At 39.1% G+C, this 18,084-nt stretch overlaps 1 protein-coding gene across 3 annotated transcripts in view; it reads right to left on the reverse strand.

Moving 5' to 3' along the window:
• FRMD4B (FERM domain containing 4B) overlaps window positions 1–18,084 on the reverse strand; it is a 154,005-nt gene that overhangs the window by 93,291 nt on the left and 42,630 nt on the right. The window contains exons 1-3 of one of the 3 annotated variants that reach the window (XM_063291562.1): window positions 2,685–2,872; window positions 2,484–2,540; window positions 1,634–1,656 (exon numbers count right to left, since the gene is read on the reverse strand). In XM_063291562.1, coding sequence (XP_063147632.1) covers window positions 1,634–1,656; window positions 2,484–2,540; window positions 2,685–2,720 — 116 coding nt within the window. In that variant the 5' untranslated portion in view covers window positions 2,721–2,872. Of the gene's footprint in view, window positions 1–1,633; window positions 1,657–2,483; window positions 2,541–2,684; window positions 2,873–18,084 lie in introns of those variants that run through there. The other 2 variants (XM_063291561.1, XM_063291563.1) reach the window with 2 other exon arrangements.

Below are 18,084 nucleotides of genomic sequence, written 5' to 3' on the forward strand. Positions count from 1 at the left end.
GTGCGGTCGCATTCTGGACCAGCTGTAGCTTCTGGATATTCTTCAAGGGTAGCCCCATGTAGAGCGCATTACAGTAATCTATATGGGAGATGAGTGACTGTTCGGAGGGCCTCTTGGTCCAGGAAAGGGCATAACTGGTGTACAACACAAGGTGGTCACTAAGAGTCAACAATGACTAGATGGCACATAATCAATCAATCAATCAATCAATCAATCAATCAAAAAGCAAGTCTGTAGTCCTGAGATTTCTTGGTAATCTCTCATCCAAATCCACCCCCCTCTAGCTTTCTTGAGATTTGCCAAAGTCAGATCGATCGGTGCTGCCGTCTGCTGTGACAGTAGGTTTGCTATATAATAAGAGTGTCCAAACTTATTTTGATCAGGGGCTTCTTTCCTACAGAAGTAACTATGTGTGGTATACCAGGCTAAAGCAAGCAATGAGCAAACCCACCCATTTCTTCTTTTTATGGCATGGTTCTTTTTAGCATTTTTTCTTCTGAAAACCTTCCAAATTGCAAAAGACCTTTTGAAATTAGTCTGAGGGCCACAGGAAATTAGGCTGACCTTTCAGACTGAGAAAGTCTCTGGCTCTTCATCCAATCATGCACAATAGAAGAAATGGCATTTGGCACAATGACAAAAATTATCATGTCAGAATATAACCATACATGCCAGAAGTCTCGTTCTGGCAGAATGGTAAGCAACCACAAGCCATCTTCTCTTTGCAGGAAGTCAAGCCAGCAATGCAACATTAATCTGACTAAAACCAACATTCTAAGGACTTGTAATCCTGCGTCTGAATAAACCACTTGGTCTTCTCCTTCTCCCCCGACTCTTCCTGATTTAAATCTGACATCTTTAGGCACTCCATTGCATCTGATGAAAGCTTATGCCTACAGACTCCTGATTTTTCATAGACTATAGACTAACCATAGACTAACTCTGCTATCCTCCTACAATGTCTGTTATGTGAGCTGCTGCTAATTAAGCTTCCCAGCACCACCTTCCACTCAGACACAATGTCCTTTTTATTTAATTGTTCCTGCAAGAACTGCACTGGGAAGAAGGGGCTGGGTTTTGCTGATAGGAAGGAAACCCAGACTGAAGCTGCATCTGATTTACACATTGTAGGTAAGAGCTGAACCTAACAAGCTCAAGATCTTTCACCAGCCACAACACAGCTGTCAGGACAGGAGTGTGATGGGTGAGCCCCCTTGGAGCAGCTGCAGAAGGAAACACTGCACAGTGATCTACAAAGCTGAAAAACCTTTTGCTCAGCATACATTAGGGCTATTCACAGACCAGGTCATTAGGAGATTTACAGGGAAGCTGGGGGGAGTTCATGAAAGGAACTTCCCTGGAAATAGGCCTGCTACACACACCGGAATCTTTTACTGAAGTTTCACCTTATTAAAGATTAGCTAACACAAGCACCCAGACAATGGCACTTTGGAAAGAACGGCTCAATTCTCACTCACCCACGAAAGCCACCTATCCCCTTGCTAGTGCATGCGCTGAGTTTATCCTACTTGTTGCACTTGCTCTGCTTTGTGATTAGTAAAAAGGTCATTCAAATGCAGGAAAAGCTAAACATCACCCACAATATTAATAATGAAAAAGGAAACACAATTACCTAGAGTAGTCTCCTTTTGCTTCCTGTAAGAGGAGGACAATCATGATATTAGAAATCCGTTTTTGTTTTGTAATGGCTTTCTGTATTTAATTTAGATACCACATCATTAAGAATGCACTTTAAAACTCAACTCTTATTTTTCAACAAATGCTGACCCTGTATGCAAATTAAAAGTATGTCAGGGTTTTGCAAGGCTTTTCTAAAATATGGGTTTCGTTATCTAAAGGAACCAGGGCCCTCTTGATGTATGTGAGACAAAAACTGAAATTACATGGAAGCTCACCTTTGCTCGTTTGGATCCATTCCAAACACAAATTTGTTTAAAAAAAGAAATCAAAGCTTTATTATTTTATCAATTCTTATTAATACAAACGGAAGCCTCTTAAGAAAAATAACATATTGAAATATATATACAGAGATGCCCATGCAAAATCAACTCCATGATAGAAGAAACTGCTGAAGCAAAATTGATAAGACATTTTAAAGTCTCTGTAGTGATTCTCAAAATAATAGCAGCTCCTTTTTTCTCTACATCATAATCTTTTTCCTGTGCCTAACATCCAGTATCAGTATTATGGAAAATATATACAATTATATCAGACATATGACACAAAAGTATAGCTTATTCAAAGCACGCTGTCTCTCTCCAAGTAAGTTTTCTTCATACAGTATAATACTTCTTCTACTGCATAGTAACTTGGCATTTGTTTTTAACTGGGTCAGGTGAGTCAATGGGTATATTTTTACATTAGAACAAATATATAAACAATGCTGCAGAAACTCCACAGTCTGGGAACTGAAGGCATGGCAGGTTAAAAGAAACCACAAAAAGAGTTCAGGAAAATCTTACCTGTAAAATCAAAGCAGCTAATCTAAAGACTGTCTCGCTTTCCACTTCAATATGCCCCTGTTTAAATAAAGAGGGAAGTATCAAGTTAACACAGCTGAACTCCGCAGGAGTGGGAAATCTCCCCTCGCCCCAGGCTACGCTGAATCTGTTAGTCTGACACTACTCAGCAACACTGGTTTTCCTTCCATTTCCAGGTCATACCATTACAGCAGAAGGGGTGGATGAAATCTGAGCCATAAAGTTGGATAACTGCTTATTGTTTAACAGGGAAAACGGGAAATCGTTCTGCAGAAAAAGAAGAATTGTAGGCAGAAGGATGTTGACAACCAGACTGCTTGCAATCTTTGATGAATCATGACTCCTGCTTACAAATGTGGCATATTTTGACCCTCCAGGTTTCCCAGAGTTCACTGGCTGCAATGACTAGATGCTTTGCTAATACACTTCTGTTTGTGGAGAGTACTGAGTTATGTAAACACATACACATAGCATAACCCTATGCACGTACCCTAGGAAGTATGTCCCGCTGGGTTGACTAAGCAAGCACTAAGAAAGAAGCACTATTCTCCTTTGGTGAGATGATCGTCAATCATGTATTGTTCATGTTGCATTTAGCAACCAACCTTTAATTGCACATTTGTGCAAAACATTCCATTCTTCAAGCCTAGTCACTTATCATATGCTTTCTATATATTAAGAAGCATACAATAAACTTTACATCTCACATTTAGGCATACATATCTTAGGGATCTGTTAAACAGCAAAAATGTGGCATACACCCCGCCTGGCATTAGCTGCACTGCCCTTCCTCAATTTTGCTTATTGTCACCTACTGTACCCCTTACATTGGAATTCTGCCAAGAAACTTCACAGACACACTTAACAACTAATCCTTCTGTGGGTTGTTGGTTTTTTTGCATTAATTCTTAACTACTTTTCTTTTTGTATAGGGGAAAAATAATAGAATTCTTCCAATTGTCAGACACAGATGCAGTTTTCAACACCCTTTAAAGAAGTTGCATAGCCAGTCCTTAAAACAAACCACACCCGTCGATATCGTTTTTTCAATTATATCCTTTCCATTTACAGACAGCTTTTTTTTTTAATGTTCTCACAGCATTTACATCTTTTTTCATTTTTTTCCTTGGATATTAATATTTATAGCATTTGCTTTCAGTCCTACTCAACATATCAGGTCCCTGAGCGAATCTCTCCTGCATCTCTTCAGGTCAGTTTCGTTTTGAATAATTTCATCATTTTTATTATTGATTTGATTCGCACTGTAGGAGGCTCCTTGCTTAGGCCTCTTCGTCAACTTCCAAACCAATGTTTTATTTCCATCAAAATGAGTCTGCGATCTGTCAGTTTTAATCTTTCCTTGACTAGATCCTTTGCAACCTTTTCTCTATATACATATTATATAATACGTTTTCTCTTTTCCTTTTCTGAAGCACTCATTCTCTTATATGCATTTTCCTCTCATCCACTATCTTGTTCTCATCTTCATTCTACCAAGAATATATTTTCATACTTCTCAGCATAGCTCCACACCCTACTGTGGCACTTGGTAACATGGGTCAGTTCTGAACAGCTTCACACCCACTTTCCATTCATTCTATTCAATTGGGAGACAAATTTATCTTCTAATAGTTTTTTATACAGGGTTTTCTCTTCCTACAGTACTTTCACTCCAGTTTTTTTCACATCCATTTTCCCCAAGATTTCCCAACCCTGATCCTTGACATTGCCAAAAAAATGGTCTTCCCCCATTCAGAATTTCTCATTGCCCTTGTATCTTTCACTAATTCTCTCAGTCTTTCATCATAAATAATCAAATCAAACATGCTTTTGATTTATGTTATTTCCTTTGTCATGTGTTTGTATCAATGATTTATGCTTAAACTGCGCGTTTAAAGCAGGCAACCTTCTTTTAAGCAAATACCATTTTATTTCATTCTTGTGTCTCCAAATGGCCCTATCACTTCTCTTGTATCATTTCATGTCACATAATGGAGTAATTTTTTATGCACAGTTGGATTCATTCAGAACATTTCACAATTTCCCCCAAAATGTATCTCTGTTTTTTCCATTATGACCATTCAATGGAGCCTAATATGAAATTATCATTGCCCTACAGATTCCTACTTTTATACACACTCAATGCCTAAATAATGCTAATTCATATGTTCTGATACATATTTTAACTCTTTCATTCATGATTAAATCTACACTTTCACTTCACAGTAAAATCAAATAAAGTAAGTGATAACTAAAATTTAAACACAGAGTAATAATCATAATAGTACTAATAGAAAGGCACTTAAGAGACAAAATGCTTGGTCAGGCTATAAATACTAGGTTTTAAATGTGAGAAAGCAACCTCATTTTTGCCCTGTATTCAAAGGAATCGGGAATATTCTAAAACAGGAGTGCTACAATATAGAAAGCCATCTTCCACATCCTTACAGGGGATATTTCAGCTTACTAACCCTCATCCAGCTCATTATACCGCACAGATGCGGATCCAGCATGGGCACCACTTCATCAGATTCTAAAAGGAAGATGCAATAGAGATTTATCTCATCAGGATAATGATGGCCCTCGCCCCAAATCTCCTAATGACCTCACTCACTCTGAAAATCATGGGCACCCATAGCAATTTTCCCAAGGTACAGTGGAAAGGGCACAGCTTGTCATCTGATATTAAGAGGCCCGATTCCTCTTGACCAGGATTCTGTTCTGGGATTTTTTGTTTTTTAATGACAGGTTCTGCAGCCTGCTCTAGACACCTCCAAAAACACTGCTACAATTTGTGATAAGTACGATCGGAAGGTCGGCGGTTCGAAACCGCACGGCGGGGTGAGCTCCCGTTGCTCGTCCCAGCTCCTGCTTACCTAGCAGTTCGAAAACATGCAAATGTGAGTAGATCAATAGGTACCGCTTCGGCGGGAAGGTAACGGCGTTCCGAGTCGTCATGCTGGCCACATGACCCGGAAGTGTCCTATGGACAACGCCGGCTCAAGGCTTAGAAACGGAGATGAGCACCGCCCCCTAGAGTCGGACTCGACTGGACTTTACGTCAAGGGAAACCTTTACCTTTACCTTTTTTACTGAACAAATATGATCGCATTTCTTAATTTACCAAATCATCAGAGCAGATGCTTGAGGGATAAGAAGCTATCACTATTTGACCACGACAAAACATGTCCATTGAACAGCATCTTAAGGTTGAGCTGGAAGGATGCAAAGGAAATCATTTTTGCCTCCTTTACTGCCATGTCGTGGGACAACATAGTGCTTTCACCTGAGCTTGGTCTAGATGCACTTTAGCCCTCTTACAGCCTGTTTCATCACCTACATTTGTCCAAGAGTCAAGGAGCACCTTGGATTTTGAGGACCAAAGAAGACGTTTAAGAATAATGGTACCGATATCCCTATATATCACATTATTATATAATTGAAAAAGGGCTTCAACTGGCCCTCCAAATATTGCTGAAGTATAAGCACCAGCAGCACTAGCCACCCATATCTGAGCAAGAAGTTCATATATTGAACTTCTGGAAACACATGGTGTTCATCATGGGAATTTGGGAAAATGGAGTAATTTTAGGTGGCCTCATTTATGTAAAGATGGAAAGTTCATCCATCATACTAAGCAATTTTTGTTTTATACACAGTGGATTAAATAAGTGCACTGAATTAAAATCAAACCAACCACATAATGACTTAGCTCAGTGTATGACCCTATCCAGTGGGTTTGAGATTTTTCCACTGAAAGATGATTAAGTCTTAAACAGCTAAGAGGCTTCAGACTTGATCTTTGATAACTTCACACTTTAATTTGATTGTACCAATTTAATATTTTGCTAACAGTAATTTAATTATTATTAAATTATTAAATTATTATTATTATTCCAGTACCTTCCATCTGGAATCATACACCTTTATTTAGATGCAAATTGTAACTGGAAGTTGACAAGTTTTGCACTATAGTAGTCTTATGAAAAAAACCCCAATAGATGATGTATGAGAAATCCTGGTGCTTTATTTATCTGAAAACAAGACTTCATTTCATGGGGAATAAATAAATAAAAGTTCAAGTTGTCTCTTTAAATTTACTATACTGAAACAACTAATGATCCTTTGAGGTCTAGGCAAAAGAATGAAAAGATTTAAGAGTAAAAAAAACTTATCCCCAAATTAAATTTTCAACAAGTTTCTGATTATGAATCTGTTCTTTCTCTGAAACCTTTCTTTTTTTAAAAAAATACTTTTTATTAAAAGATTTTACATACATAATAAGAAATATATTCAAAGAAAAAATATATAGTAAAGTAAATGTGAAAAAGAAAAAGAAAGGAAAGGAAAAGAAAAGAAAGGAAAGGAAAAGAAGAGACGAAGAAAAAGGAAGATAGTAAAAGAAAGTTTAAGACTACATTATAATTCCCTTCTTTCTATAACCTATCCTTTCTAATCATCCACACCGTAAGTCACAAAACCATTTTCTTTTTTACGCAAAAAATCCGTAAGGGTCTCTGCAACTTTTCTATATAAAAACAAAACAGGCCAAGCCAAGGAGAGTTATGCTTAATTTCTGCATTGTGCTTCATGATTGCTCTCTACCAATTGATCCAATGCTGTCTGCTAAATGGACACATGGAAACATATACATATTGACAACACATGCCAATATGAACAGATATCATATGATTGATGGTTCATAGGGTGTTATTTTGATGTAACCAGATTTATTTATTTGATTTCTATCCTGCCTTTATTATTTTTATAAATAACTCAAGGCCACGAACATACCTAATACTCCTTCCTCCTCCTCTTTTCCCCACAACAACCCTGTGAGGTGAGTTGGGCTGAGAGAGAGTGACTGGCCCGAGGTCACCCAGCCGGCTTTCACGCCTAAGGCGGGACTAGAACTCCCAGTCTCCTGGTTTCTAGCCTGGAGCCACTAGACCAAACTGGCTCACTTTTAGACAAATTAGGTAATTAGGAGATGACTGGAAATATGAAAATGAAATTATTCTTTAATTCTAGAACTGAAATAATTGACAAAACCAAACCTAAAATAAAAACTCCAATTTGACATTGCTGTAATTGGAGAGATATTTTAAGTATATAATTAAGCAAACTAGCTGGAGTGACCTGCAGTATACAGTATTAGAATTAGCCAAAATTGCAGGGAATTATAAAGCACATAAATGGATATAATCAAGACATTTTAAGATGCAGATGTGAAGAAGTTCAAGTAGCACTATTTAAAACAAAATAGAAAAAAAGATGTATTTTTCCCTTAGACCGGGGTTCTTAACCTTTATGTGCTATGGACCCCTTTGAGAATTTGGTGAAAACTACAGACTCCTTCTTAGAAAAATGTATTTAATTGCATAAAATAAAATACATAGATACAGACTGCATTACAAAAAACCCCAATTATGCTCACAGTTATTAAAATACTAAAAAAATAACAAATACATAAAACAGTAATATATGTTCTTTATTAATCCATTAAATCAATAACAAGAGAAGCTGAGTTCTAGTTAGAGGTTAGTGAAAATAAAGTTGTAATTTCCCCCCTTACTCTCTTAACCTTCTGGAAAGCATTTAAAAACTGGCTTTCCCCGCAAGTGTTGGGATAGGGTGAGACCAAAGTGTGAGGAGAATGTTATGGGCAGCATCAGGGAAGTTCAATTGTGGGGCAGGCTTTTCTCATCTTGGTTTTAATGTTCTTTGTTTTTATTGTTTGTACAGTTTGTTTTATTCTTTGGTTGTGAACCACCCAGAGTTTCGTTTTAAGATGGGCGGCTACAGGTAATCCTCGGCTTATGATTGTTCATTTAACGATGGTCCAAAGTTATGACGGCCTTGGAATGGGTGCTTTACGGCCTGTAAAGCACTTTTGAGCATCGCAGAACGTCGCACACCCCCATGGTCACATGATCACATTTTGGGTGCTTGGCAACTGGCTCACATTTATGACTGGTCGCAGCATCCCGCAATGACCTGATTGTGGTTTGAGACTCTTCTGCCATTTTCCAGCAAAAAATGCCCATTGAGGAAGCTGGATTCGCTTAACGACCACCATAAAAATGGTCATAATTGTGATTGTAAGTCGAGGACTGCCTGTACAAATGTTTTAAATAAATACATTACATCTGACCATTTTTACAGATTGATGATGGTGTTCTAGAATATCACAATCCATTTCTGCTACTTTAGGACACAAGGAGCCACTCATATTTCAGAAAGTTAAAGCCATAGTACTTATTCTCTTTCAAAACTCTTACTTTAGCACCAACTTTTACATAATTCATAGAGGGTAATAGGACTGCTTCAGCTTTTAGATGTTTTCTTTTTCTAACAGCTTGAAACACGAGTGGCAGTTACTTCCGTTTCAGAGTTTGGCGACCAATACTGAGAGACAAAAATGCCATGGAGGGATAGGCACCAATTCTCATTTTACAAGTACTATCAATTACTAACAAACGCAATGGGTTTCTTTTTAACACATTGCACATTACAACTGATAAAGGTATTTGTAATCTTTCTCACATGTAACCTCTGTTGGCATAACTGCCCTGTCTTCCCTGCCTTGTCCTCCCCCTACCTTCTCCCAGTTTAAGTTGTATATTGGTTTAGCCACTCCAAGCATTTGATGAAGTGGGCTGCAGCTCATGAAAGCTTATGCCTTTTAATAAAATGTGTTAGTCAGAAAAGATGCTACAAAACTCCTGATCTGCAGTAGAGATGATATTCTTTCTTCATCCATGAATGGAAACATTTGTCAGGGGGTCCTATGCAGTTCTGGAATGAATCCTTGTATAGAAATTTGGTAGAATAAGCTTTCCTGTGATTTATGAGAGACTTAGCTCAGAATTTACCCACACTTGAATTTTATCCTTCTTGCCAACAGCTGAAAAGAACATTTAATTCTGAATGATCACGAGCAAGTGCAGCTTGATCCAGCTTTCCCAAATTCATTGCCCTGCAAATATGAGGATTGCAATACGCACTGTTCTCAAGTAAGCAGCATGGCGGAAGACCAAAAGCCATCCTAGCTGAATTCTGGGAGTGGAGGTTAGGGAAGGTTCCTGTAGGTAAACAAAAATCTACCATAGTCCCAAAGAGTTCAAAACTGGTACAACTTGAGCACTGACTCATGGGAGTAAAATTATGACTACTCCATAGTCATACATTCCATACATGTTCTGAAAGGCTAGTGTCATCCAGAAGAAAATATTGATCATGTGAAAAGCCCCTCCAAAACGTATCTACTAGTAGATGTCTGTGATTGAGTGTTAGGAAGAATTTGGGGGCAGGTTGTAGAGTCCACTGGAGTTGGGTGGCCAATAAATTTAAAATATATATATATATATATATTCAGCAATAACCACACGCCAGTCATCTGATAAATGAAGCAGGACTATGTTTATTAAATAATTCATAGGGTTCTCTGGAACAGGGCAGTGGCTTTTTTGTATACTTACTTCTCCACTCCTGTCTCTCTGCCCATCTCTGGCATCAGCAAAATGAAAAAAGAATGCCATGAAGGCAATGAATTGTGTCATGCTAGTATGCTAATTAAATAGAAGAATGTACAGGACATGTCCATGCCACCATCACAGCAAAGATGCAGGATCAGATGCTTAAAGAACATGGCGGTATTTATAATTGGTAGCAAAGTGAAGCAGTTGGAATCACCGGTTGGGTTTGAATATGGCACTAACCCATAGTTTAATGTTGTGCCACATGCCTCCTGTCTCCCCTTCTAGACCAGTGCAGTCATGACCAGCTAAAAATAGTCCGGCGTGTTTTCACTAATTGATAAGATGAGTTTGGCCCCCGTGTGTGTTTGTACTGAGTTGGAAAGAAAGGGAAGAGTGCAGAAGCATGAGATTTCTTTACATCATGCTAGACCATGTATTAGCGCTATATCCAATATAACCAAAACATATTCAATTTGTAGCACCTTATAAATTTATTGTAGCATACGCTTTTATGGAAGAGAACCCACTTTATCAGACATACAGTACAAGGGTTATCCAACGTTACCCAACGTATGTACACAAAATATAAATTTGCATGCCTTTAAACATGATGTAAAGAAAAAAAATACTAAATAATATCAATATACAGTATACAGTATGTAACCCAACATCTACCTTTGAGTATAGTACCTACTGTATCTTCACAACCAATATGGAGGCACCCACAGGTTGGTAGAGGAGTTCTATATACTCATCTGTTCTTCTTTTCCCTCTGCATTTATTTTGTTTAGCACTATTTTCCAAGTTCATTTTAGTTCCTTTTATTAGGGTTCCAACGAAAGAAAAATATAGCTAAGACATAGAAACTTTACCAAAACTGTTTTTGTATACTGTGCAGATCTCTTTAGACCAACTTTCTCAAAGCTAAGCTGTGTCTGTTTGGAGAAAATACTCTAAAAATGGAAGTCTTAATACTTTAAAAAAACTGGTAACAAGATGCAGACCATATTTTAAAGCTAAGTAGTTTAGGAGATATAGAGTAACATCTCGTCTAAGTAGGATTTTGGCCAAACAGAATAAACAGAAAGGAACAAGTTGGTAGATTTCAAACAAAATGCACTGGATTTCCTTAATCATTTTATTTTTATACAGACAGAAGAAGGTTTTTAATAGCAAGGATATGGAAATAGGACAGATCTTTGTTCGGCTTACAGGTTCCAGAAGCAATAATTTAGCATATGTGACATTTAAAATCTTCCATCGCAAAGCGATGAAACAGATTATCCGGACCCCTTTCAGTCGGGTTTCAGGCCCGCTTATGGGATGGAAACGGCACTGGTCGCACTTATGGATGATCTGTGGCAGAAGCGGGATGGTGGCAGGGCATCCATCCTGGCTCTTCTTGACCTCTCAGCGGCTTTCGATACCATCAACCATGGTATCCTTTTGGGTCGGCTCAGGGAGTTGGGGGTGGGCAGCATAGTTTTGCGCTGGTTTACCTCCTTCCTTCAGGGCTGGTCTCAATCAGTGTTGATAGGGAGCGAGAGATCCGACACTTGAACCCTCCTTTGTGGGGTGTCGCAGGGCTCGGTACTCTCTCCGCTCCTTTTTAACATCTACATGAAACCGCTGGGTGAGATCATCTGTCGCCATGGGATGACGTATCACCAATATGCTGATAATACTCAATTGTACATCTCCATCCCGGGTGAAGTAAGTGATGCTGTGACTGCCCTCTCTTGGTGCCTGGAGGCTGTAGGGATCTGGATGGGGAACAACAGCTATTCCGTATCTAGGATTTTGTCATCTTTGGTTCTGGGGTTGCACTGCCCCAGACAGACCTGGTGCATAATCTGGGGGTCCTCCTGGACTCACAGCTCCTGCTCAAAGAGCAGGTGGCAGCTGTGGCCAGAAGGGCATTTGTGCAACTTCGTGTTGTGTGCCAGTTATGCCCTTTCCTGGATCAGGAGGCCCTTTGAATGGTCACTCATGCCCTTGTTATCTCCCATATTGACTATTGCAATGTGCTCTACATAGGGCTACCCTTGAAGAATGGAAGCTTCGGCTGGTCCAGAATGCAGCTGCGTGGGCTATTTTTGGCACCCCTAGAAGGGCACATATAACACCTTTGCTCCGCGAGCTGCATTGGGTGCCCGTTTGCTTCTGGGTCCAATTCAAAGTGGTTATCACCTTTAAAGCCCTACATGGCATGGGGCCAGGTTACCTGAGGGACCGCCTCTTTCCTCTTATGTCAACCTGTCCCACCCGATCATGCAGAGAGGGCATGCTGAGGACCCTGTTGGTAAGAAAATTCAGTCTGGCGGGGTCCAGGAGGCGGGCCTTCTCTGCAGTAGCAGAGAGGTGAGGCTAGCCCCTTTGCTCCTGGCCTTCTGGAGGAATCTGAAGACCTGGCTTTGCCACCAGGCTTGGGGCAGGGAAGGGAATAGTCATGCCGGGGATGGTTAGTGCCCTAAAGTTCTCCTCCCACCCAAGGACTGAATTAGATCATAGCCATCTGGACTTTATTTTCATCTATATTTATTAGTTATTTGTAATTGTATTTTATACAGTGTATTTTTATATATTGTAATTATATTATATATCTATTGTTTTATTGATTATTTTGCTGTAAACCGCCCAGAGTTCCCCTGGTGGGAGGAGATGGGCAGTGACAAATTTGATAGATAGATAAATAAATAAATAAATAAGATTTTTAAAAATGTGATGTAAAACAGGACTTCAAGTATGCAATTGTGGCTGCCACCCTGACTTTTTTGACCCCCTCCCCCCATGGACACCCTTGTTCTAAGGTAATCTGCAGTAGTTCTTTCAGGGGAATTGGTCCAGGGCCTCACTCAACAGAATAAACAGGAAGACTGCAAATGATATACACCAGTGTTACTACAGTTTGAATTAAGTGAAGTAAGTACTTCATGGAAACAAACCTTCTTAGCTGCCTTATCCCTCCTCTTGTGCCCCCCAGATATTTGAATGGACCACTCCCTCCCAGTTTTCAGAAAGTCAGTGAAGACATGGTTATTCTATCAAGTCTTGCAGGCAGGGTGGTGATGATTATCCTTTCAGATGATGAATTAGTCCCATGATATTTTGAATGTTGATTCCTGGTTTCTTTTTTTGGTTACTTACAATGTATGGTTTTAGTTTTAAAACTGGAGTGGTTATATATCTGTTTTCAATCCCAAATTATGGATTTGGGGAGTTCTATGCCACTCAGAGGTGCTTGACTAGAATGGCCTATAAGCCTTCCAAATAAATAAATATCACCATTTAACCCACAACTCAGGGAATAGTGCACTTAATTGCCCAACCTAAACTAATTGGAATCACCTGCTTCAAGCTACCAGTGAACTCACAGCTATATATCAGTCTTCTGCCCAAGTTGGCCAGGAGCTGAAGCCTACACATCTGGAGGGTGTCCAGTTGGGAAAGTTTACAGAATGAGGGGGCAGGGCCCTGACATACTTAATACTGGGCTGTATTAAGTGAGGCACTGCAGTTTTAAAAGTGTTTCCTTAAGTGTTTTCCATGCCCCACCTGAATTAAGTTTTAAACGGTTGTTTTAAAAAATATTGGGAAGTCTTCCCATTCCACCCTATGCGTTCCTGGCTATTTCCATGCTTCAGGAGGGAATCTGCCCAAATTAATCTATGGGCACACAGGGACTGTGAGCAGTGGGGCAGGCCTTGCATTTCTGTGGCTGTCTCTTTGACTAATCCATGCTCTTCCTTCTGTCCTTGAAGGGGTTATATCATTGACAACTGCCCTCCCCCCATCATTCCATTCAGCTGACCATCCCCTGCTGGGCCCCAAAGCATTGCCTCCTGGCTTCTGCCCCACTCCACTCATGCTCTAGGCATACAACTTGCAAAGCTTGTCCAGACAACTGGAGAATACTTGCTCCCTTGGTGTGCCAGTTTCCCCCCACTGAAATTGCCCTTTCCCAGCCTTGACTGTCTCAGCCTTTCTACAACAGTTACACAAAGTCAAGTGAGGTGGGTCTTACTGAGATGTACTCAAGGATTAACAGTTTCAGAGGACCATTTCAATAGGCTGTAAGAATGGAGACCTAAAGGAATGAGTACCATAATCAGCAAGTCCAAAGAGACAAAGGAATTAATTATTAGGAAAACAGTTTTGGTGAAGCTTAAATATCAATAGTTTTATAGTGGAACAAACTTAAAATCAAATTCACCAGAATTATGAAGTGAAATGCTCAGCAAATGGGTATATTCTGAAACTGATGGACTGCCATTCAATTTGGTTAAACAACTGCTATTAGTAAAGGTAGCTGCAATCATCTGTAGGATAGTAGCCATGCTAGTGTTCAGAGGAGTAAGTATATAATTTTCACACCAGCAGATGACATGTGTGGATGCATGTAGACATACCTGCCTCAACGTACCAAAATGCTATGTTTGGGTCATGGGTAGAAGAGCCGTACTGTGGGCCATGGCATAATTTTAGAAATGCAGAAAAATTAATTTAAGATTTAAAAAAGAAAGCTTTATTTCATAGGATGGGATTATGGTATGTACAAGGGATTAAAGCCATATTACAAATTTGTACTGGGCCCCTTGAAAATTATGGTTAGGCTTTGGAAACATGGCTTGCAGACCCTGCAGCAAATCACAAACTAATCATAGGGAATTAATTCTAGAACTTGGGATGCTGCCATTATTTAAAAGACTGCTTTATGCTGGATCTGCACTTTCTCATCTCATTTTAGTTCACAACATCCTTCATCTTCTTTTGGAGCTTTTTTTTTTATGAGTTCTATCTTTAGGAACCTGAACGATACATCTAATATGCACAGTGTAGATTTAAGTAGTCAAAGAAAGGAAGAGTACCTTTGGTGCAAGAGAACACTCCTTGCTCCCAGACAAGTGACGAGGGAATTGTGAAATGTTTGTTATAAAACTTTTAAGAGCTTTTGATGTATTGTAAACTGGCAGGTAGCCAGACTTCGTAAACACTATCAAAGCAGCTTTGGGGTGGGGTTGTGGTGGGCCCTTCTATTCTAGCAATGCTAACTACATAACCAGTGGTCAAAACAACAACAAAAATATCTTTGTTGTCTTCTCCCATATTAGCAATCCTCTGAATAAAGACAATAAACAATCCCAGTAATTAATAGCATACTCCTGTCCAGAAACACTAGAAAGGGAATCCAATAATTTCAGTTCAGCTACCTTTCAGTAATTCTGCTTAGAACTGCAGCCTCCTGTCAGTTTTAAGTGATGTGCATTAAATTTTGGCAACATACGTAAGATCAGATACATAGTTTCAGAAGCTTATTAAATGGTTTGGTATATAGTCATCAAAAGAATTCTGCAGTTGTTTTAAACGCTTTTTTTAAAGGTCAGTGATTTTCTACTAAAGACATGAGTTGCTTCTAAACTTGATATCAGCTCTAACAGTTGTCTCCTTAACTCTCTTTTGAGGAGTGACCTCAATTAAATTTTAATGCATGGCTCCAAAATGCATGCCATATCCATTCTGTACACGTTTATCTAAACTTCTTAGTGAAATCAGATGTAAAAATTAACTAGGAGTTTTCATTCATGCAGAAACACTCAAATCAGCTTTCCAATTAAGGTCAACTTAGACAGTGAAATCCATGTTATAGAAGACAAAACAGAGAGAGAGAGATCTACATTCATTAATCAAACTTTAGCAACTGTATTCTACAGTATATAAGGAAAGTCATAAATATAATGTTACAGCGAACACTGTACAATTTGCTAAGTGCCCAGACCACTTCCTTTCTGCTTGCCAGCCTTTATTCTGGTACTTGTGTAATATGGCCTGTCATTCACACCCACTGGATCTGGCAGTGGCATTTTCTTAGGTTGAAAGGCCACTGCCAGATCCAGTGGGTGTGAGTGACAGGCCATATTATTGGCCTTAATTATTCCTTAATTCTCTCCTAATTAGCACCTAGTTTGACCATCTGACATTCTCAAAAAGAGGCAGCACCTAGCTGACCAAGGGTGATCTAGAATAATCAGGGTTATCTGATTTACCCAGGGTAAATACCCAAAATTGGGTAAAAGTGGCTTTTCTTTGGGTACGACACACGAACCCATTACCCAATCACAACAGGGACATTTAAATTCACATAAAGTGTTTTACCTATGTTGGGTAAAAAAGACTTTCTAATAAGTGGTTTTGGGTAATGAAGGAAAACATTTGGGAAGCACTGAGTTAATAGATCAGAAGGTGAGCAAACATTAGGAGATGCTGTCAGATGTTCACATTAACTGGTCTGCTGGGGCTAGCAGAGGGGAGATTTTTATGAAATTTGATTCTTCTTACAGCAATCCTCTTCATTTCCTAAGCGCAGAAGAAAAGCAAATGTCCATCCTTCCTCATTTTGCTCATTCCATGTTGTGGGTGACCACCCAACTAATGCTTTAATAGAAAGTTGTGATAACTCAACTCTTTTTATTGCTGCTTCTGAATAGTTAAATAGCTGAATATTTAATGTGCTTTATTTTTAAAATATATATATATATCTATAATTCATATTATTTTAATTTAGTTGGCAGCTGCTTTGAAGATTTTCAAGTGGACAGTTGGGATAGAAGCATTCAAGTAATTTGTCCCTTGTGATTTTGTGACTTTTCTTAGTCTTCAGAGATGTAATCCTCAGAGATGTAATCCTCAGATGCATGTTGAACATGGTCCATGTGAATGCAGTTGACTTATGCAATCTCAAAAGTGCAGTCCACTGAACTCAGGCAGGAAAATCCTTTCAACTATTATGGTCAGGTGCATGTAGTGAAGCAGTGATCTTTAGTATGACAGCGAGAATATTACAAGACTGTATAAGAATATTCCGATTTCATTCATGAAATACTGACATGTATACACATGAGATCTGTGTTCTATTAACTTCAGTCATCTATGCCCTTATCAATCTCAGACAGTGTCTGATTTTTCACACAATGATTATCCCATCATCTTCCATATTAGTCTGTCCAAATGCCAATAAAAACAGCATAGAAATAGGTTTGTGAAATGTGTAGGTGTTAAGAAAAGAGCAGGTTAATAGGCTACACAGGACTAAAGGTGATGAGAACAATATTGGCACAAGGAATGGTATGCAGAAAAACCACACAGATAGATAAGGAAGGATATGATTAGAATATCTGGATGTAGCAGCTGTTAAAATAGAGTGCTTTCATGCCAGAAATATTGCCCCAAAGGATTTGTTCTATTGGTCACTCATTGGCCTAATCTGATGACCATATGGCTTTTTCATTATAGAGTTCCATAGGTTCTTTTCTGGTGTTGTTGGCCAAGCTTTGTCGTCTTTGTTGAGTGGTTTTCTTACTCTACTTTACCAGTGATTTCACACTGAGCTTTACAGAATACTGTGAACCATTTTCTTGCTTATCCACCAGCTCCAAATTTGGAGAGGGAAGAACAAAAAATAGTTGCTGGTTTGGTGATTGCGTTGGGGTGCCTCAGCCATCAAGAAAGTGCCCTCTTTTACTGCTTTAAAGACTAGTGCATATCATGACCACTCCCCACTGCAAGAGTGGGAAGAAAAAATATGGAGCCCTATTCTTCAAACAGGTTTAAATTCAAGCACAAATTGGCACATTTGTGTTCTTCCAATTATGACCCTGGTTACACATACCATGATATGGTACATTCAGTGCTTGAAAACACCAAACATTAAGAGGCAGCATTCTATCATGTTTAGACAACATGGCAAATACAGCATAATGTAAACCTGCATTAAGGAATATTAGCTTTATGCAGGTTGAAACAGCAGGAGTTGTCTGGTGAATGGAACTCCAGTTATATTTCCTTTGGAAACTTCGAAGAGCATCCAGGATAAAATTCGGTCTGCAAGAGACAAGAATAAGTATAGAACTGTTTGTGCTACAGTTTGCCATGCACTGAATTTCAGGTGTAATGTTAGAACTTCAGCTTTCGCTGACATAGAAAGAGGAGAGCATTTCTAGTATCCAGACCTGATAATACTTTGGCTAGTTGTCTCACCCTTCATGCCTCCTGTCATGTGGTCACTAATGACACAGTCTCTCCAATGGCCACAATCTGCATGATAC

This window comes from Candoia aspera, chromosome 2 (assembly GCF_035149785.1).
Source record: "Candoia aspera isolate rCanAsp1 chromosome 2, rCanAsp1.hap2, whole genome shotgun sequence".
NCBI classification, from domain to species: Eukaryota; Metazoa; Chordata; class Lepidosauria; order Squamata; family Boidae; genus Candoia; species Candoia aspera.